General features: G+C 36.7%; 1 protein-coding gene and 1 long non-coding RNA gene across 3 annotated transcripts in view; one reads left to right on the top strand and one right to left on the bottom strand.

The window, feature by feature from the left end:
• Nucleotides 1-21,697, top strand: part of mettl22 (methyltransferase 22, Kin17 lysine) — a 37,765-nt gene that overhangs the window by 7,175 nt on the left and 8,893 nt on the right. For both annotated transcript variants that reach the window (XR_012100752.1, XM_073060587.1), the window contains exons 4-8: nucleotides 4,265-4,305; nucleotides 4,388-4,532; nucleotides 10,362-10,433; nucleotides 14,512-14,565; nucleotides 15,707-15,784. Coding sequence is in view for 1 of the 2 variants with exons in the window: in XM_073060587.1 (XP_072916688.1) it covers nucleotides 4,265-4,305; nucleotides 4,388-4,532; nucleotides 10,362-10,433; nucleotides 14,512-14,565; nucleotides 15,707-15,784 (390 nt within the window). In the remaining variant the exon portion in view is untranslated. The remainder of the gene's footprint in view (nucleotides 1-4,264; nucleotides 4,306-4,387; nucleotides 4,533-10,361; nucleotides 10,434-14,511; nucleotides 14,566-15,706; nucleotides 15,785-21,697) is intronic.
• LOC140735478 (uncharacterized) overlaps nucleotides 17,002-21,697 on the bottom strand; it is a 28,515-nt gene continuing 23,819 nt past the window's right edge. Inside the window, exon 3 of the long non-coding RNA XR_012100753.1 lies at nucleotides 17,002-17,769. This is a non-coding gene — a long non-coding RNA (uncharacterized lncRNA). The remainder of the gene's footprint in view (nucleotides 17,770-21,697) is intronic.

The following is a 21,697-nucleotide window of genomic DNA, read 5'->3' as shown; positions in this document are numbered from 1 at the left end:
ATGTATTTGAATTTTTAGTTGTGTTATATTTGAATACAGGAGGACCCTGTATTTTATGCGAAGCTAGCTAAAATATATTTTTATGTAGATAATGCAGGAGTAAAGTGTTTGTTGTAGAATAGCTAGCCTTATTAATATTTGTTGCAGAAAAGACCGTTCACTGGTTTCTTTGCCCTTTGGCTTTGTTATTTAAACTTGGTTGCAGAATTGCTTTTATAATTGTACAATTATGTTAGATTATTTGAATGATAAGTCTGCAGCCCTTCTGGGGCAATGACATTAAAGTTTGCAAATTATCTAGTATACTTTGGATAACTATTATAAATATCTAATGTAAACCACTGTATTCTGCTTGAAATCACAATAAATGAGGAACCTAGAACATGGATTTTCTTTATAAACACACATGATAAAATTAACCACATTTAAAAATATTTTAAATTAGTGTTAAAACCCTACTTTAGAAGCAATAGATCTCAATTTCTTCAATTTAAAAAGTATTAAAAAGACAAAACCTTTCATAATGACGCCATACAAAACCATGTAATGATATGAAAGGGAGCAGGAAAAAACATTGGAAATTATGTAAAAGAAAGTAAAAGTAATAATGTGTGATGATTAAAGTAATCATTAATAAGGAAGAAAACATCACAAAAATGGAATTTGACATAGGAAAGTATGAAGCCAGGCTCTCAAGTATAATAGATCAAATTATTATATACATATAAAGAGTCTGCAAGAGAAAAGTATTGTATGGAGGTTCAAGGTGTTCTGCTGCATCAGTTACAAAAGACAGGAGATGGGTACAACAAATTGTTTGGAAGGCAAATAATTTGGCCTTCATTGCAAAGAGATTGGAATTTTAAAATAAGGAGTTATAGAAAAATGATGTTGGAGGAGCTGAGTGTGTCAAGCAGCACTGTGGAGAGAAATGGACAATTTGTCTTGAATTGTGCCCCTTCATCAGTACTGAAGAATAGAAAGGAGTTAGCCAGTATAAAAAAGGCGAAGTGAAGGGGCACAGTAAGTGCTGGATGAATCCAGGTGAAGAGGGATAACAGTCTGGTCAAGGAAGGGAGAGTGGAAATCATGAGGGAGGTGACAAGATGGAGACAGCAAAAGGCTGCAGATCTGGAATCTGATAGGAGAGGAAGATTGAACATGGAACTATTCTTTGCATTTCTGGTTAGATGCTAACTGCGTTTCATTTGGCTTGGTATCTGTGCTCGGCACAATGACAATAAAGTTGAATCTAATCTAATTAAATAATAGGCATGCGGAGGTAGAATGGACATTGGGTAAAGGAGAAACCAGTGGAAGAAGCAGATAATGGGGAGCTTGGGTGAATGTAGGAGGAAATAGGTAGATCAGGAGGAGAGAGAATAGGGACAGAGAGAAGTAGTTTACCTGAAATTGGAAAATTCAGTGTTTTCATGGTGTCAGCTTGGCGAATACGCAGGAGGAATATGAATTGTGTATGAGAATAATGAGGATTTAAGAGAAATGGCACAGAAAAAAATGTGAAATCAACTTAGATCAGGCATGATCATATTAAATAGTGGGACAGGCTTGAAGGGTCTAGTGATGTACACCTCTTTTTAATTTCTTGTGTTTTGTCAAACACTTATTTTGCAATGTGTATTCATTACCTTTATGTTGGTCTGAATGTGTAATGTTATTATTTTGGAATGGATATTCGGTCAGACTTATTTTTCTTTATCAATTGTGTAATGCAAAATGTGCATATATACAGTATTTGACTCTACTTGAATGCTTATGGACTTACTGTCATCACTTTCTATTGTAAATTTTTATATCCAATTAATGCTGAGAATTATGTGTAAGCATAGAAATTAATAATATCCTTCTAGTGTAGGCATGTTGAGGTGGCGTAGTGACAGGAAGTTTGAAATGTGACATAGGTAGTTCAATTAAAGGAACAAATATGTTTAAAAATTAAAGTGTAGACTGAAGTACATCTGAATACTGTATATAGTTCAGTTATTTATTGCCATTTGTATATTGTCTGGTTAGCTGTGTGCCTGTCACAGGGGACCTGCTAAGGGTAATTAAAAGGGCTGAGTTAAATCAGAGATGATTCTTTTGGATATTCAGAAGTTCTTGTCAAAGCATGCAGTGTAAATTATTGGTGCAATTTCAATTCAGGCTGAGCCAATTTAAAAGATTGCTTATGAATTTTGACAAACTAAAGGGAACCAGAATCAGGTTTGTCATCACTCCTACATGACGTGAAACTTGCTGTTTTGTGCCAGCAGTTCAGTGTAAAGACATAAATTTACTCGAAATTACAAAATTTAAAAACAGTGCAAAGAAAGGAATAATAAAGTGGAATTCTTGAGGATGTCTTTGATGCTGAAAAAAATTGTGCCATGATGGATTTTGTTGTGTATTCAACCCTCTGCAGCCTCTTGGACCCTCCATATGAGGCAGTGATGCAACCAATCAGAATGCTCTCCATTATACATCTGTAGAAATGTGCAAGTGTCTTTGGTGACTTAACATATCTCCTCAGATTCCTAACAAAGTAGAGCTGTTGGTGTGCCGTCTTCATGATTGTACCGTTTACAGTGCCGATAAAAGATGATGGCCCAGATCAGGAAGAGATAATGACTGGTAGCCAAATGCTGCATAATATATTTGTCAACCTTTGAGTAGAGTGATGAATTGAAACAAAAGATTTGTAAAAATTGTCATATTAATATATCTATCTGCAGGTATTTCCCCTTTAACTGTTCTGTGATGCATTTCCCTTTTGAGCAAAATTGCTCAATTGATGAAAAATGCATCCATTGTATATGTATCTGATACTAACATAAACTATGGTAAGCCTACCCTTGTTATTCCTTGCTTTATATGGGCCTCATCAGTTCTGGCAGGGATGAACAGGAGCCTGATAAGCAGATTTTAAAAAATTCTTACTAATATTTCAGGACTGACGAAGGGTCTCGGCCTGAAACGTTGACTGTACTTCTTCCTATAGATGCCTGCTACGTTCCACCAGCATTTTGTGTGTGTTGCTTGAATTTCCAGCATCTACAGATTTCCTCATATTTGCATCATTAAAAGTACCTATAATTTTGTGTACTTGGAGACGTATTGTCATTTCAAGTAGAATGCAGTGATTCACATCAGAGATCTATGGCGATCTTTTAAAGTGTGGTAGACACGAAACTGACGACAGAATCGCTTTGTGGGTGAGATTAATGGTAGGAAGTATATTTTTCAGAAATAGAGGTGGTGATGTGTTGTGTTTGGGAGGTGCCAAAATCTCTTGGAAGGACACAAACGCTAATTGACCTTAATATAGCTGAGGATAGAAGACACAGGACTAAATGCTGTCATGTTGCTAAGGATGATTTGAAATTTATTTATTATTATAACATGTACAGTGAATATACCTGTCTTGCATACTGTTCATATAAATGGAATGATTACAAAGTGCATTGAGGTAGTACAATGTAAAACAGTAATAAAATGCAAAATAAAGTGCAGCATCTACAGAGATAGTGCAGATAGGAAATAAGGTGAAAAATCATAATGTAAAAGACCATAATCTTATGTCCATGATCTCCTTCAACCATATAATTCTCTGAGATATCGTCATCATCATCATCATGTGCCATGTCATATGACATAAGCAATCATGGTCTTCCTTCTCTAACTATGACCATAATTGTTCTTGACAAATTTTTCCTCAGAAGTGGTTTGCTATTGCCTTCTTCTGGGATTGCCTGACTCTTCAGAGATTGCCTACAATCTATGGTCATGTAATCCATGACTTGTGATATGTACCAACTGCTTATATGACCATTTACCACCTGCTCCCATAGTTTTGCATGACCCTGATCGGGGTGGTGGGGGGCTAGGCAGGTGCTGCAGGCTAGCAGAGAAAAGAAGTGCTTTACACCTCCTTTGATAGAGCTGTATTTCCACCCCACCAGCCAATCTGAGATACTATTCCCTATCGTTGAGAACTTTAGAATTGTTCTACTGTCATGCTTTCACTTGCAAAAGCTCTCTCTGGAATTGCCTCAAAACCTTTCTACCTCGCTTTGAAACATTCCTTAAAGTGACTTCTTAGACCAAGTTTTTAGTCACTTGCAACATCTCCGTATGTGACGTGAGGTTAGTTATAGATTTATGTTCACCTTAAAGGAGCAGTATAAATGTTTTGCTTATCTTGAATAGTACATAAAAGTTGCCTTATCAAATACAATCTATTTTACTTTTTCCTTTTTTGCAGAACACACAATGGGTACTGCACTGGAGGATGTTGGAAAGCAGGTATTGTACATATATCTTACAAAATGTAAATAAAATATGTATTTTAAGAAGTATTTTTTGATTGCAATCTTTTCAACTGTAGGTGTGGCGTGGTGCTTTCCTTCTAGCTGATTACATTTTAAACAATACCTACCTATTCAAAGACCACACGATTCTAGAGTTAGGAGCAGGCACAGGCATGACCAGCATCGTCATGGCAACTGTTGCAAAGACCATTTATTGCACAGGTAAGACAAAAAGCATGCTTGGATGATTAATTCACATTGATTTTTGTTTGGTGTTGGTTACCCATGATTAATGAAAGTTTTGAAATTGTACCAACTATAGCTGCGTAAGGACTTACTGTTCCTAAAATGGTCATATCATGGGGGTGAGTTGAGTGGTTTGAGAACAAATGTTTTCTAATTTGTCCAACATTGCAATTTATTTTTAATTGTGTTGTGATGAATCTGTGTATATAAAATCCAATAATGACATTAGTATGAGGCATGGATGCCACAGTAGTGTAATGGCTGGCACGACTCTTATTAAAGCTCAGGGCATTGGAATTCTGAGCTTAATTCTGGTGTCCTCTGTAGGAAAGCTTGTACATTCTTCCTGTGTGCACATGTGTTTCCTCCAGGTGGTCCAGTTTCCTCTCACAGTCCAAAGATGTACTGGGTACATTAACCAGTTATTGTAAATTGCCCTGTGATTATGTTAAGCTTACTCCGGTTTGTCGGGAATTGCTGGACGGCGTGGCTCAAAGGGCTGGAAGAATCTACTCAGCACTGTATCACTAAATAGAGTTGCATGGGAAGCAGTTAATGAAATCGCTGCCTGGATGCCTAGAAAGGATAGTTGACAACAATGGTGGACCTTGAGAGGATTGGGGAGGCTTAGTGGAATGATGAGAATACCAGGCACCACAGCCTGACGTAATTAGATGACATCCTCACGGAGAAAATAACAGGAAGTATCTCCTGTACTTAATACAGTGATCACTTACCGGTAGTTCATGTTCTTGGTTGCCTGATGCTGTAGTCCATCCATTGCAAGCCATTCTCTCTGACTGCTCTTAATTAATAAGGCATTTTTGCCCACTGAAGAGCCACTTAATTGATGTTTTTTTATTTTCACACCATTCTCTGTAAACTCCAGAGACTATTGTATGTAAAATTCCTAGGAGATCAGCAGTTTCTGAGATATTCAAACCACCCCATCCAGCACCAACAGTCATTCCGCAGTCAAAGTCACTGAGATCACATTTCTTTCCTATTCTGGTGTTTGGTCTGAACAACATCAGAACCATTTATCATGTATATATGCTTTTGTGCATTGAGTTGCTGCTACATGTTTGGCTAATTAGCTGTCTGCATTAGCAAGCAAATTATACTAAAATGATCACTGAGTGTATATGCAAAAAATCCTCAGGTCTCTATCTCAATTACTTCATCAATGACCATGCTTCCATCATAAAGTCTGAAGTAGAGTGGTTCGCTGATGATTGCACAAATTTCGATTTCATTCTCAGCAAACGAAATGGACATGTACACAAGATTTGCACAACATTGAGGCATGGACTGGTAAAGTGGCCAAATAAGTTAGCGCCACACAAGTGCAAGCAATTAGCATCTCCAAAGATAAAAATTAGTTATTATACTTGACATCCCATGATATTATACAATTATCAATAACCACCATGCACCCCACCCCCACCCCCCAACATCTTGGGGAATCGTCATTGAAACTCAGCAGCACCAGAAATATAAAGTCCATGGCCACAAATGGACAGTGGCTCACAGACTAGGTTTCCCACAGTGGAAGACATACATTCTGACCAAGGCCTCTCCATCATCCACATGACACAAGTCAGTAGTGTGATGATAATTTGTGTTGAGGTAAGAAGATTTTAAGAAGATATTCTCCATTGCGTAATCTTTCATTAATTTCAAGAATAAATAGCTGGGAGAGGGAAAGTGGTTAGAACATCGAACAGTACAGTTCAAGAACAGGCTCTTTGGCACAGAACATTGTGATTAACTAATTAACTTAGTAATCAAATGACCAGTTAAACTAATCACTTCTGCCTGGTTGTTTTGCTATTGTATTTCTTCAAGTACAGTAGATTGGTAGGTAATAAAGTTCAAATACTTTAATATGATTAAAAGTGTCCATACAAATAAACTATTTCTTCTGTCAATGTAGAAAAGAGGCATAACTTTAAATTAGAGCTAAATTATCCAAGGGTAATGTCAGGAATCATTTCTCTATGCAAGGTGAGAAAATCAATACTATTCTTCTCAGTTCAAATTTCAGCCATTTAAACAGGGTATTTAAAAGATTGTAGAACTAAGACATATGAATGAAGTTGTAAGGATCAGCTATAATCTTGTTAAATGGTGCCACAGGGCATAAGGGAACTTGTGTTTCTAAGACTGATACCAGTATTATAGATTTGTATGGCCAATAAGATGCATGGAGCCGATATGTTTTCATTGTTTCTCTCATTCTTTGTTTAACCTTTTATACTGATCTGTCCAGTTCGTCTGGAGGTACTGCCAGAGCTGCATTCTGTTCCAAATATTGCTTGCAAGTTCTCATTTGACCTGGGCCACTATCTGAAAGAAATACAGTTAAAAAGGACAACTTTCCTAAGACATGACCAGCACTAATTTGATTGTTTTCTTGGAAAGGGTCACACATGGACAATAAAATGAATGGTTCACTCTTTGTTATGGAGAGATATAACTAAAAGTTTGGCTGTTTTCCTTATTTTGAAATTTAGAAGTAACACAAATGATTCAGGAATTGAAACAGTATTTTAAGGTTAATTTGGTGACAGTAAGCTTATAGAAAGATGAAGATGATATAGAACAAATAGTTTGAGTTTAAATTTGTTTTAGACAGACTAAGAAATTAGCTGGCTGACAAATGGTATATCATTTCAGGTTAATATAAAAAGGGGATGGTGACAGCACAAACATTGATAAGCAATATTCATCTGAAGAAGTAGGATCTGATGGTCTTCTTGGATTGATGTTGGATCCATGAACACAGCATGTCAGTGGTTAAAAAAAATAAAGCCATGGGTAGCTTTGAATTTATCGTTGGACAGCAAAATAACTGAATATTTATATTGAAGAACAAAGACTCATGATGTTTAATTGAATTATACAAGATTCTTGGAAAAATGTGCTTAAAAATGGTAGAAATTGGACAATAAAATATAAATTACACTTTTGTTCTTGACTGTGGAGCATTGATCTATCAACGTTATGGAGAAATAATTGATAAATCAGGAGTCTGTGATCAGCAAAAGTATAAAATGTTGCAAGCAGCTCCTGTAATTCAGATAAATATGATATACTAGAAGAAAGGTGGTGAGAATCTTCTAAAATTTACCTAAAATCAACTTTCAATTAATAACATTGAAATAAATTTTTTACAATGTTGTTAAAAGCATGTTGAAAAATAATTCAGTGCCTTGAATCTTTCTACCTAAATTCTACAAGAGAAAACCAAGAGAACTGAAAAGAATTAGTGAATGAGGATCTGATGAGGTGGATCAACAACTGGAGGAACTGTGATGACTAATTTTCCTGCTAATTTGCTGAGGTGATGGAGTTCTTCAACATTTGTCTGTCTCAAGAACTGCTGAACTGTACAAATAAAAAATACAGACACCTGACAGGGAAGGCAAGGTATGCATTTCTTGTGCTTCAGTTCAGTACTTAATACAGTTTTTGAAGTTGTTTCTTTTCTCCTTTTATTTTTCTTGCAGTAACCAGATAGTGTGAAATAGTCCATTGGTTTTCTGGTTCCAAATAATTTACTTTCTGTTTTCTCCCCATAGGGAAAGCTGCTGCTAAGGACTGAAGAACCCTAGAGATGGAATCATGCTTAAAATGTATTTTTATATCTAGATTTAGTCAGTGCTGTTGTTCTAGTTAGTTATAACTACGATTTAAGTAATCACTTTATCAGAAATTGGTTAAGATTTGTTTTTTCATTTAATACTCAGAGAAATTTTATATTTAAGTTGATGGTAGAGGAAAATTATTGTATTACTTCAAAAATGATGTTTCAATTAAACACAATAAACAGTTTTATCAAATCTCTTTTGGTTCTTAGATCACAGGGTTTGGTACAGAAACATTGTCTGGAATTCGCTAGATTAACAAAACCCTGCAGCTGATTCACTGTTTTTGTTGTTTCTTTGATGGGAATCAAGCTATTTTGTGTTCACAGTGGATTTTACATTTGTCTACTTTGTTGCACTGAGTAAAAGTTTGATTGTTTAAGATTTAATGTTAAACAATCACGTCACTGAGGAGATTATTTACAGAGAGCTTGTGATGGATTCCATTCCTGATTCACATTACCTTTGTTGATGAAACTTTAGTTGCATGATCATTATCCTTCTTGAACTCTTTGGTCAGTGCAACTGTGGCTTCCTCCAAAATACCCACTGAGGAAACCAATAAACTGATGAAATACCCACTTCAGAAACCAATAAGCATACAAACTCTTAAGAATCTCAGTTTGTTGTGCAGGAGACATTATATTTGAAGAAAACTGAAATTTTCTATTCCTGTCCTGTTCAATTCAAGCCATCATGGCTTCTTTGCTAATTATGTCTGATGCCTGGCTGGATGGAAGCATATCCAATAAAAAAGTGAAGACTAGTTAATAGCCACTGTAAAGGCTTTGCAGGTGATACATTGAAACTGTGGTTCATCAATAAACAATCTTGAACTGAGGGATGTCTGCTTCCTCACTGAAGTGTGATCTGTGCATGCATAGTCTATACTTCAAAAGGTTTCTGTTCTACACATTCTGCTTGAGGAAGTGTAGCTAATAGCTGAGCTCCCACCACTGTGCTTCATTAACATGTCTGCTGTTCTGTTCCTCTTTCAATGTGTCTATAATGAAAGAATTGAATCCATGTAGAACAAAGTAGCACTGATTTCACCTGCACGAATAGATGGAAATTTGGGTCCAAAAAGTTGTGTTCCATTTACTAACTGAATAGTAAGATTGCTAATGAAAACTTTTGATTAAAGCCCCTTTCCAGATTTCTAGAATAAAAATCTTTGGCTGCAATTTTTTATTTTTTGCAGTCACAGGATTAGAGTCATGCAAGGGTCATAAAGTACATTCTTACTGGCTAACTCTCTCATTATGTTTAAACTTTAAGTGGCTGAAGCACAGTTAAATATATACATATATATCAGTTGGAACACTTTGGCCTTTGGGTATGTGAGATGAATTCCTAGAGAAAGTACACTCTTGGCAACAGATAAACAAAGTATTAATGTACAGGCCTCACAGTAGCTTGGACTCAATGACTGTTGACATTCCATAAGCAGCAAATGCTTATTTAAATTATACTCATTTAGCATTAGACAATTATCATTTAAAGATACATTCTCTCTTCAAGGGGAATAGAATATAAGAGCAAAGAGATAATGGTGAACCTTTCTAAGAACTAGTCAGGCCGTACTTAGAACATTGTCAATGGTTTTTGGCCCCATATCTCAGAAAGGATGTGTTATCATTGGAGAGAGTCCAGAGGAGGTTCACCAGGATGATTCTGGGAATGAAGGGATTAACATATGAGGAGCATTTGGCAACTTTGGGCCTGTACTCACTGGAATTTAAAAGAATGAAACCTACTGAATGTTGAAAGGACTAGATAGGGTGGATGTGGAGAGGATGTTTCCTATTGGGGGGGGGGTCCAGAACTACAGGGCACATCCTCAAAATTGAGGGGTGACATTTTAGAACAGGTAAGGAGGAATTTTTTTAGCCAGAGAGTAGTAAATCTGTGGAATGCTGTGCTACAGATTGCAGTGGAGGCCAAAGCCGTGCATATATTTAAGGCAGAAGTTGATCATTTCCTGATCAGTCTAGGCATTAAAGGATATGGTGAGAAGGCAGACGTATGGCTTGAGTGGGATTTGGGATCAGCCATGATGGAATGGTGGTACAGATTTGATGGGCTGAATGCCTTAATTCTCTTATGTCTTATGGTCTTAAGCACATGGACTTAAATTTACATTTTACATTTCCAGATGTTGGTGAAGATCTGCTGAATATGTGCGAACGAAATATAATTGCAAACAAACATATTTATGGGACAACAGGTAAGTTAAGGTTAGTAAATCTTTGAAAGAAATATAATCATATATTTTACATGATCATATTGTGATGATTTGCTTCTAAATGGTTAATAATTAAGCTAAGAGTGTTAACTCAATTGCTACAGAAAATTTGAAATATTGTTTCTGAAGATGGCAGGCTGCTGCAAGGAAATTTTGAGCCAATGAGTCAGTCTGAGTTTTTAGAACTTTACAAATACTGTAGTTGTGTCCAAGTGCTGTATAATACTAATAAAGTACCAATTTTTGAATATTTGTCATAACATAAGCTTTTGTGGAAAATGCTATAAGAATAATTACTGGAGAAGAATGTAAAAAGGAGTTTTAGAGAAAATAGATCTGAAAATAATTAAATTAGTGAAGGAGCTATAATCATTTCTGTGCTTCTCAATTGTGGTCTAGCCATTTGTAGTTTTTAATTTTGTATCTTCAAGGTCAAATTCAAGTTCATTGTCATTCAACCTTGCACATTAAGATACATGGGATCTGTGGTGAATTGGCAGTTTAGATCAAGAACTGGTTTGCCCATAGAAAAGGAAGGGTAGTGATCAAAGGGACTTATTCTGCCTGGAGGTTTGTGATTAGTGGTGTTCAGCAGGATCTGTACTAGGACCTCTGCTGTTTGTCATGTTTATAAATGACCTGGATGAAAATGTGGATGGGGGGGTGGTTAGTAGATTTGCAGATGATACGAAGATTGGTGGTGTTACGGGTAGCATAGAAGACTGGCAGAAGAGTAGGATATAGATAAGTTGCAGATATGGGCAGAGAAATGGCAGATGGGGTTTAACTTGGCCACTTGAAGTGTACAAATGCAAAGAGAAAGATGGTACAGTTAAAGGTGAGATCCTTTACAGTGTTAAAGAGCAGAAAGATCTTTGGGTCTAAGTTCATAGTTCCCCAAAAGTGGCTACACAGATTGATGGGATGGTTATGAAGGCATATGGCATGTTTGCCTTATTAGTTAAGGCATTGAGTTCAAAACTCAGAAATTTATATTACAGCTTTATAAATATAGTTATGCCATATCTGGAGTATTGCATACAGTTCTGTTTACCATGTTATAAAAAGGATATTGAGACTTCGGAGAGGATGCAGAATGATGATAACTTCTCTGTAGGCTGCCTCGTTAATATTTGAGATTACACCAATCAATGTAGTATCATCAGTGATTTTAATTAGCAAACTGGAGCTATGGCTGGTGACACAGTCATGAGTATACAGAGAGTAAAGGAGGGGACTTAGGACACAGCCTTGAGGGGCACCTGTGTTAAGGGTCAGAGGGGCAGAGGTGAGGGAGCCCACTCTTACCATCTGCCGGTGAACTGACAGGTAGATCTATAACAAGTGGCAGGGACTGAGGAGAGATCTGATTTTTAAAATATAGAGATACAGCGTGAAACAGGACCTTCTGGCCTTTTGAGTTGTGCTACCCCGCAACCCACCTTTTTAAATCTACCTTATTACAGGGCAATTTATAATGACCAATTAACCCACTAATAGGGACGTCTTTGGACTGTGGGGGGAAGCTGGAACACCCAGAGGAAACCCATGTGCACACGGGAAGAATGTACAAGCTTTCTTCCAGAGGATGTCAGGACTGAATCGAAACTCCAATGCGTAGGGCTAACCACTATGCTATCGTGGCACCCATTGAGATTTATAAGATTATGAGAGGCATAAATCGATCTTTTTCTAAGGGTTGAAATGTCTAATACCAGAGGGCATGCATTTAAGGTGAGAGGGTAATTTGAAAGAAGATGTGAGGGACATGACTTTTACACAGAGTGGTGGGTGTCTGGAATGCACTGCCTGGGGTAGTAGTAGATACATTAGAGATTTTTAAGAGACATTTAGATAGGTACATATATGTGTTGGAAATGGAAGAATGTGGACATTGTGTAGGCAGATGAGATTAGTTAGCCATTTCACTACTAATTTAATTGGTTTGGCATAATATTGTGGGCCGAAGAGCCTGTTCCTGTGCTGTACTGTTCTCTATTCTATGTGTAAGGCTAAAGGAAACAACGTTCCCCAGAAAAACAAGGTGCAAAACGCAGTGCATATGTCACATGCAGCACATAAAATAACATTAACACAGTTATACTAACGGATGAAAAGCTATTCTGTAGATGCACAAGTTGACATAAAGTACCAATGTGACATATAGTTAAATATACAACACTATTACTGCTACTGGCACTGTCATAAATAAAATGTACTGAGTGATAGCAGGGCGTTCAGCAGTCTCACAGCCTGAGGGAAAGAAACTGTTTCACAGACCTTATTCTTCTACTGCAGAGCCTTCTGTGTGACAGTAGGAGATCAATGAGATTGTGGAACAGATGGGAGGGGTCCTTAAACAGCACTTCTGGTGTGTGTCTTGGATGTGGGGGAGAGAGACCCTGATGATTCTCTCAGGAGTCCTAACAAATGCTGCTCATACGTTAACCCTTTCATTCCCAGGATCATTCTTATAATGGCAGCACAACCTTTCTTACATACGGGGCCCAAAACTGCACACATTACTCCAAATGCAGTCTGACCAATGTCTTAAAAAGCCTTAGCATTACATTCTTGCTTTATATTCTGGTCCTCTTGAAATGAGTGTCAATATTGCATATGCCTCCCTTACTACCAACTCAACTTGCAAGATAACTTTGAGGAAATCCTGTACTAGGACTCCCAAGTCCGTTTGCGCCACTGATTTCTGAATCCATTCTCCTTTTAGAAAATTATTTACGCCTTTATTCCTTCTGCCAAAGTGCAGGACCATATATTTCCTTACTTTGTATTCCTTCTGCCACTTCATTGCCAATTCTGCTAATCTGTTCAAGTCTGCAGACTTTCTGATTCCTCAACACTACCTGCCCTTCCACCTATCTTTGCATCATCTGTAAACGTGGCCGCAAAGCCATCAAATCCTTCATCCAGATCATTTACATATAACATGAGCAGTAGTGGATTCAACAACCGACACCTGCAGAACACCACTACTGAGTAGCAGTCAACCAGAGAAGGCTCTGTTTATTCCCACTGTTTGCCTTCTTCCAGTCTGCCAATCTTCCTGTTCATGCTATTATCTTTCCTGTAAAACCATAGACTCTTATCTTGTTCAGCAGGCTTATGTGTGGCACATTGTTAGTGGCCTGTGTCTTCCAAATTGCACCCAGAAACTCTAGCCAATGCTGCTCTACTGTCATCCCTACTAGTGTTCCCATTCCAATCAACTTTGACCAGCTTCTTTCTCATGCCTCTGCAGTTACCCTTACACAACTGTAATACTAAAACATCTAAATTTTACTCCTCTCTCTGAAAGTGCAGGGTGAATTCTATCATATTATGATCACTTCCCCCTAAGGGTTCTTTTACCTTAGGGTCTCTAATCAAATATGGTTTATTGCACAACACCCAATTCAGAATTGTCTTTGCCTTAGTGGGCTCAACCATAAGTTGCTCCAGAAAGCCATCTTGTACACATTGTCAAATTCCTTCTCTTGGGATTCAGCACCAGTCAGATTTTCCAAATCTGCATGCATCTTGAAATCCAAAATGACCAATATAACATTTCCCTTATTATATGCCTTTTCTATCTCCTGTTGTATTTGTACTCCACATTGTGACTACTGTTCGGAGGCCCGTATATAACTCCATTCACAGTCTTTTACCCTTGCAGTTTCTTAACTACCCATAAGCATTCTGCAACATCAGATCCTTTGTCACTCCTTTCTAAGGATTTGATTTCTTTTTTTGTCAAATAGCACTTCTGTAATTCAGATTCAGGATCATGTTTTATTACCGCTGTCCTATATGACACAGTTTTTTTTGTAGTTGCTGCACAATGCAAACCCATAAAATTACTATAAATTAAAAATAGATAAATAATGCTATAAAGGAATAATGAAGTAGTGCTTATGGGTTCATGGACTGTTCAGATGAAGGAGCTGATCCTGAATTGAGGAGTTACACATAAAAACTTACTCTTCTCTGACATCATTTATATTATGTATATTATTTATATACTTCCTAATTGAGACATTTTGTACTATGTATTATATAATAGGAAGTGAAATAAAAGTGAAAGAACTAGACTGGCTGAAAAGTGAATTTTGCATAGGTAAGAATTCTATTTAATTGGATTTTTATATCACCATTCAAGTGAAAATTTCTCTGTATTACATTAAAAATTTATATTCTGAGCTTTTCCCTGCAGACTGGGAAACCCATCAGTGTTCATTGACTTCGTCATTTGAGTTCAAGGTGTCAACTTGCTTCACTCTATTTCTGTACTCTTACTTCTATACCCCAATTAGCATCTTCTCCTTTTAACTTTTCTTTCAGTGCACAAAGATCCCATTCTCCCCAGCCCTATAATATAACTGCCTCCTTTGCTACTTCAACTCATCTAATTCTGAAATCATATATATTTTGCATCTCTAAGCAACATAATTTCCATCAATCATTCTCCATACATCTCAACTATTTCTAACCTCTGGTGTACACATCCAATCCTTCAGTCTTTGTTAGCTCTTAACCAACGCCTTAGGTTTTCTTGAGCGTGTTTCTCTTTATCCAAGTGACATTCAGCCTGATAATTCTGCACCCACTGTTCTTTTTCTGATTAGAATTCCATATGTCCTAATTCTATTATTGCTTAACTATTCACAGCTGTATCCTTTACAATGAAGTGATGCATTCACTGAATTCTTCGCTAAAACTCTTGCCCTTTCCTAAACATTCCTTTAATCCATCATAGCATGGAATCAACCTTACTGACCAAACATCTCCTGATCATTGTCCCTTTGGCTGTTTGTCCAATTTTGACTCGTGCCTTGAGATCTTTTTCCATGATAACATTTTATAAACACAAGTTGTTGTTAAGGTATCTTCCTCTTTTTGCATGGTGCCACTGGATTTTATTCTTTTAACTTTCTGGAGTTCATTTCTAACCTTTCAGTCTTGCTATCTATTTGACTTGTTCTGTTTTTTGTTTGGTTACTAGTTCATGAAATTAATACCATTGTTTATGTTAAACATATCCTAGAAATAATTTATGTATTAAAAGTTAAATAATTTATGCACTAAAGTTGCCAATAATAATTGTTAAACTCTTGTTGATTTTCCTTTCAATTTTAGGTTTCTGTTTCCAAAGTAAAATTGGATTCAGAATCATAAATATCATTTATTTTTAAAATAGGAGTTACAAATGCAATCTCTTAAAATAATGTGCTATGCTTTAAATTATCTTTTAACTGCAGGTAAAAGCCCATACTGTTGGTCGGAAGAAGAAATAGCTCAATTGTATGATCAGACTGATGTGCTTCTAGCTGCTGATGGTAAGAGGGTCCTGTTCTGTATTTACAATGCTTTGAATTAAAATATAAATACTGCAGAACTGTTTTTATCTTTTAAAATGTAATGTTTTCTTGGAAACCTTGGAATACACCTCGTGGATGGTGGTTTATTTTGTGATCATTTCCTTATCCATAATACCTAAAGTTTCACTCTCTTTAAAAGATGTGGAAAACAATCTACTTTCTGAGTGCAGTTAGTCAATATACTAAGTATAATAGACTTCTGTTTTTGGCAATAATGCTGTAGGAAGTAAGGGCCATGCATCATCCAGAGCTCTTACTATTTTTTCTTGAAGAAATATTCTTCTTCTTACATAATGGTAATATTTCAGCAGTTATCATGTATCTGATTAAGTTAAATAAATTTAGGCCTTCCATTCCAAAATTTCATGACCATATTTCACTACTTTTCCCTCCATTGGTACTTTTTTAATAGCTTATGGAGCTAAGTTTTACTATCTCCAAAAAATAATCATGTTACCTGACTCCTGTAGTGTACACCACACCAATTTAATGCAGTTTACTAATTATAATGATTATAGCATTCATCCAGTTGTAATTGTTTGTGTACTGACTATGTTTTTCAGCAGGAGACCAATATCTAGCAAATGAAGTTAGCTATCACTGCTTGAAACTAGCTTCATATCAAATTGTGGCTGTCCTTATTTTAGCAACTGAGGCTAACTTGGAAAATTGAGAAGTAACATAATGTAAGAGAAAGCAAGTTCAGAAATGTTCAGATGTATAAAAAGCCTAAACAAAGAAGCAAAGATTGGGATCCTCTCCTGAGACTTGAGTCAGAGAATCAAACAACATGGGATCTGGCCTTTTGACCCACTGAGTCCATTATTTGCAGTACAGCAAGTTCAAGAAATCATGTAGAATATAGTGTCACAAGACGTTCAGTGATCTGATGCAAGTGTCAAGGTTTGGTAATAGCTTCAAATGTCCTGGGATTAGTCAAGTAAACTCATCCATTAATAACTTCTGGTCATTCCATTACTCATCCAATACCGATCACTTTCAGTCAGGACTCGTGCCTAATATTAGCGTGCTCCACACCACTTTCCCATACTTAGCAATACTCAAGTCTCACTGTCAGCATAGCTTGCACACTGTGTCAACTGCAATCATGATAGCCTTATTACTCAATGTCACACACCTCTCCCATGCAGGATAATAATAATAATGAAAACAAGAACATTTCAACTTATTTACAGAGCATTTTTCATATAGACAACGTTGTTCAAAGTGCTTTACAATAAGATAAAGTGCAAACGGGAAAATGAAAGAGAAAAAGATGTCAGTTAAAAGCAAGGTTAAATTAATAGGTTTTGAGCTAGCATTTAAAAGTGTCAACTGAAACTGCATCCCTTATAGTTATTGATTCCACAGTTTAGAAGCATAGTTTAAAAAAAAACAGACCTGCCAATACTCGTGAGCAAGATTGTTTAAACTTAAGAGACTGGTGGAAGAAGACCCAAGAGCTAGAGCAGGATCATTAAACAAAAGTGATTTTGCAATGTACTCCAGTCCCAGACTATTAAGAGCTTTAAGAACAAATAAGAGAACTTTAAAATTAATTCTAAAAGATACAAGAAGCCAAAGCTGAGTAGCTAGGATGGGCGTGATACGCTCCCTCATCCTGGATTTAGTTAAAAGTCTAGCAGCAGCATTCTGCATAGATTGAAGGTTGTCAATAGAATGCTTTGGAAGACCAGTAAAAAGTGTGTTGCAGTAACCTAGTCTATTTGATATAAAGGTATGAAGGTATAAAGGTTTGTCAGGATAAGGCAGAATACAATCAAACATGAAAGCAAATATACAGAAGGGACAGATGCAGCAATGTCTCATAACCGTGTGGAGGAATGGATACAATCCATCACTGGAATCCTGAGCTTGTTCTCTCCTCACAATCCATCTTCTTTTATGAATTAAGCTCCTCTGCTTAAACTTCTTGTAGATCACTGCAAATTAAACCAAGATAACATAGGCAGAAAACTTTTAAGGAAAATTCAAAAAGATTTTATAAATATATTAAGGAAATAAGAGTAACTAGAAAGAGATTACTTTCTAATGACCAAAGGAGAGTCCTTTATGTGATGCTGCAGGAGATGGGTAATATCCTAATAAATATTTCTGTTTTTACCATGGAGAAACACTTCTGAACTAGGAAAGGTAAATGGGGAGGTCATGGGGATATACACTTTACAGTAGAGGAACTGTTGATTTCTTAAAAGGTATGAACATGGCACACAGTAGTGATCAAATGTCCAATTAAATTAAAATCTTCCTCCAGATCTTTACATTTCCTGCATATTCATTTGCCTATCTAAGATTCTCTTTGTTATTTCTTTTGTATTTGCCTCTACCACCATCCCAAGCAGCACATTCCAGGCACCCATCACTATTTATCTATAAAGAACTTCCCCCTCACATCTACTTTGAACTTAACCCCTCTCACCTTAAATGCGTGCCTTCTGGTATTAGACATTGTAACCCTGGGAAAAAATTACTAGCTCCCGTAATCCTATAATCAATCTCTCTCATAATCTTATAAATCTCTATTACGATATTCCAGAGAAAACAACCAAAGTTTTTCCAGCCTCTCCCTCTATCACGTGACAGGCGGCATCTTGGTAAACCACTACCGCACCCTGTCTGAAGCCTCAAAATCTTTCCTATAAACCAAAAACAAACACAATACTCCTAATTCAGCCTACATAGAGTTTTATAAAACCGCAACATAACTTCCTGACCCTTGAATTCAGTTCCTCAACTCATAAAAGCAAGCATGCCTTATACCGTCTTTACTACCCTATCAACATTTGTAGCCACTTTCAGGGAACTATGAACTTAGACCCTATGATCCCACTGTGCATCAACAATGTTAAGGGCTTTGCTCTTTGATCTCCCAAAGTGCAAAACTTCACATTTGGCTATGTTTAGATCCTTCTGCCATTTCTTGGCCCGTAACTGCAACTAACCTATATCTCACTATATCCTTTGCCTGTCTTCTACACTTTCAACAACACCATCAATTGTATTGTCTGTAGATTTACTAACTCACCCCTCTATGTTTTCATCCGGGTTATTTGTATATGTCACAAATAGCAGAGGTTCCAGTATCAATCCCTTTGGAACACAATTAGTCATAGAACTCCATCCAGAATAAGTTCCATCAACCACTACTTGCTGTCTTTTGTAGGTAAGTCAATTCTCAATCTAAATGGCCAGTTCACCATGGATCTTAATCTTTCAGATGAGTCTCCCATGAGGGCCTTGTTAATGGCCCTACTTAAATCCATGTTGACAGCATCCATAGTTCTACCTTTAAAAACACCTTTGATAACTCAATCTAAGTTAGTTACAGATGATTTGCCTTGCACAAAGTCATGGTGACTGTCCTAATTAGGCCATGATTTTCTATTTGCTCATAAATCCTACCCTTAAGAATCCTCTCCAGTAACTTCCCTGCCACTGATACGAGACTTGGGTCTATTAGTTTCCAGGATTATCCTTATTTCCCTTCTATACTATTAGAACATCATTAGTTACTTACTGGTCCTCTGGGACCGTGCCCATGGCTAGAGATGACACAGAGAAATTACTGAATATTGCCTCTCTTGACAACCCGTGTACCTCAGGGGTCAGTGCTGAGCCCATTATTGTTTGTCATCTGAATCAATGATTTCAATAAGAATATGCAAGGCATGGTTATTAAGTTTTCAGATTGCACTTAGATAAGTTCTATAGTGAACAATGAAGAATGTTATCAAAAATTACAGGGAGTCTTCATCAGCTGAGAAAGTGGGCTAAGGAATGACAAATTAAATTTAATTCAGGTAAGTGTGAGCTGTTGCATTTTGGATAGTCAAATTCAAGTAGGTCTTTCACAGTGAACAGCAGGGCCTTGTGGAATGTTGTAAAACAGAAGATGAACATGCACATTGTTCACTGAAAGTGGAGTCACAGGTAGGCAGGCTGGTATCGAAGGCTTTTGGCATGCTGGGCTTCAGTATAAAACTGGGAGCTCATGGTGCAGTTGCACAGGTCTTTGGTGAGACTGTACTTGGTGTACTGTGTTCAGATTTGGTTGCTCATAGGAAAGATGTTATTAAACTGGAAAGAGTGCAGGAGAGATTAACAAGGTTGCTGCCAGGTCTTGAGGGACTGAGTTATAACGAAAAGTTGGACAGTCGAGGACTTTAATCTTTGGGGCTTAGAAGACTGAGAGGTGAACTTATAGAGGTGTATAAAATCAGAAGGGACCTAGATAGATTGAATGCACACAGGCTTCTTTCCACATTTGGAATAGCAAGAACTAATAGCATTGGTTTAAGATGAGAGGGGAAAGATTTAAGAGGAATTGAAAGTGCAAATTTTTTACACAAAATGTGCCATCAATGTGGAATCCAGCGGTTGAAATGACATCTTCTAAAAGACAGTTGGACAGCTACTTGGATTGGAAAGATTTTGAAGGTTATAGGCCAAATGTTGACAAATGGGACCAGCTTGGATGGTAATCTTGGGTGGTACCAATCATTTGGGCCGAAGAACCTATTTCTATGCTGTATGATGCAATGACTCTGTAAGTCCAGAAAACATTTGCATGATTTAGAAATAGGGAAGTGAATTCAGCTATATCTGAACTAAAAATAATGATTGATCCTTTTAAGTGGTAGCAGAAGTGATTCTTTTCTGCATTATGCATATTTAGGAGGGTGCTAAATGGAATGCTGAATTCCAAAAATGGTTATATTACTGTCAAAGCAGTATTGCCTACTAACAGCTGTAGCGAGAACAATCAGAACAAATGCTATCATCTTGCTTTTATCTGATTACACTGTATTGGAAGTTTTCATATAATTTGGCCTTTTGTATGATTGACCCATAAAGCCGCTTTTCAAGTTTACATTTAATTAAATGTCTTTCTTATTGCTTACCTTGCATTATTTAGTACAGTGTATTTTTAATAATATCATGAAAATAATTGGCAATGTAATCCTTGTGGTGAATAAATGGATATTCATAGAAAATTCTAGAAATTATTAGAAATATAGCCATAAGTGGCATGACTATCATTGGCTACCAGCTTTTATATATATGAAAAGAATAATTTTTTAATTCATTGTCACTGGTAAGGGAACTGTGATAAATATTTAAAATATTGAATAGTTCAATTAAAGATATTTGTGCATCAGAAAGGAAGGTGGCCATTCTAGCCCATACATTTGGAGACACAAGAAATGTCAACATTTCCTTTACCCACAGTACTGCTTAACCTACTGAGTTTCTCCAGCAGATTGTTTGTTGCAATCAGGATCATAGTCACTTGATCACACACTGCAGACTTCAAACTGACATAAGCTATATGCAGTAGCAGTAAGGAAAATAAAAATAGCTTGTATTTTATTACTGTGCCACAGTGTGAGTTATTAAAGAAAATTTATACACAGTGGAATCATGTTATAGTAACTGATCAGGAATAATGTATGAGAAAAACCTGAATATTTGAGTAAGTGCTACAAAAAAAGGCAAATATCCTGCGATTTTCAGTGTTGCTTTCATAAAATTGTATAACAGAATTAGATATTGGGTTCTGAATCATATTCTGAAACTAAAATAAAGAGAAATAAGTGAAACATATCTGCCCTAGCTTTCCCCCCTCTGTCTAATGGATTTAAATCTTGAAAATACAACACAGATGCACAGCTACTATTACATCAAAGCTTCTGGAAGAGCAAGGAATTCACATTATGTCTTCCTGATTTCCAAGTTTGACTGTCCTTGGGCTTTCAGAAGAAACTGTTCACAGATTTGGACTGTGAGTTCTGAACACCATTATTTGCATTTGAATATTGCCAGCAGTCACTTAACAAAGAAAGAACTTTA

The sequence above is a fragment of the Hemitrygon akajei genome, chromosome 11, assembly GCF_048418815.1.
Source record: "Hemitrygon akajei chromosome 11, sHemAka1.3, whole genome shotgun sequence".
NCBI classification, from domain to species: domain Eukaryota; kingdom Metazoa; phylum Chordata; class Chondrichthyes; order Myliobatiformes; family Dasyatidae; genus Hemitrygon; species Hemitrygon akajei.
Note: the sequence above shows the minus strand (reverse complement) of the source record. Positions and strands in the feature narration are given on the sequence as shown.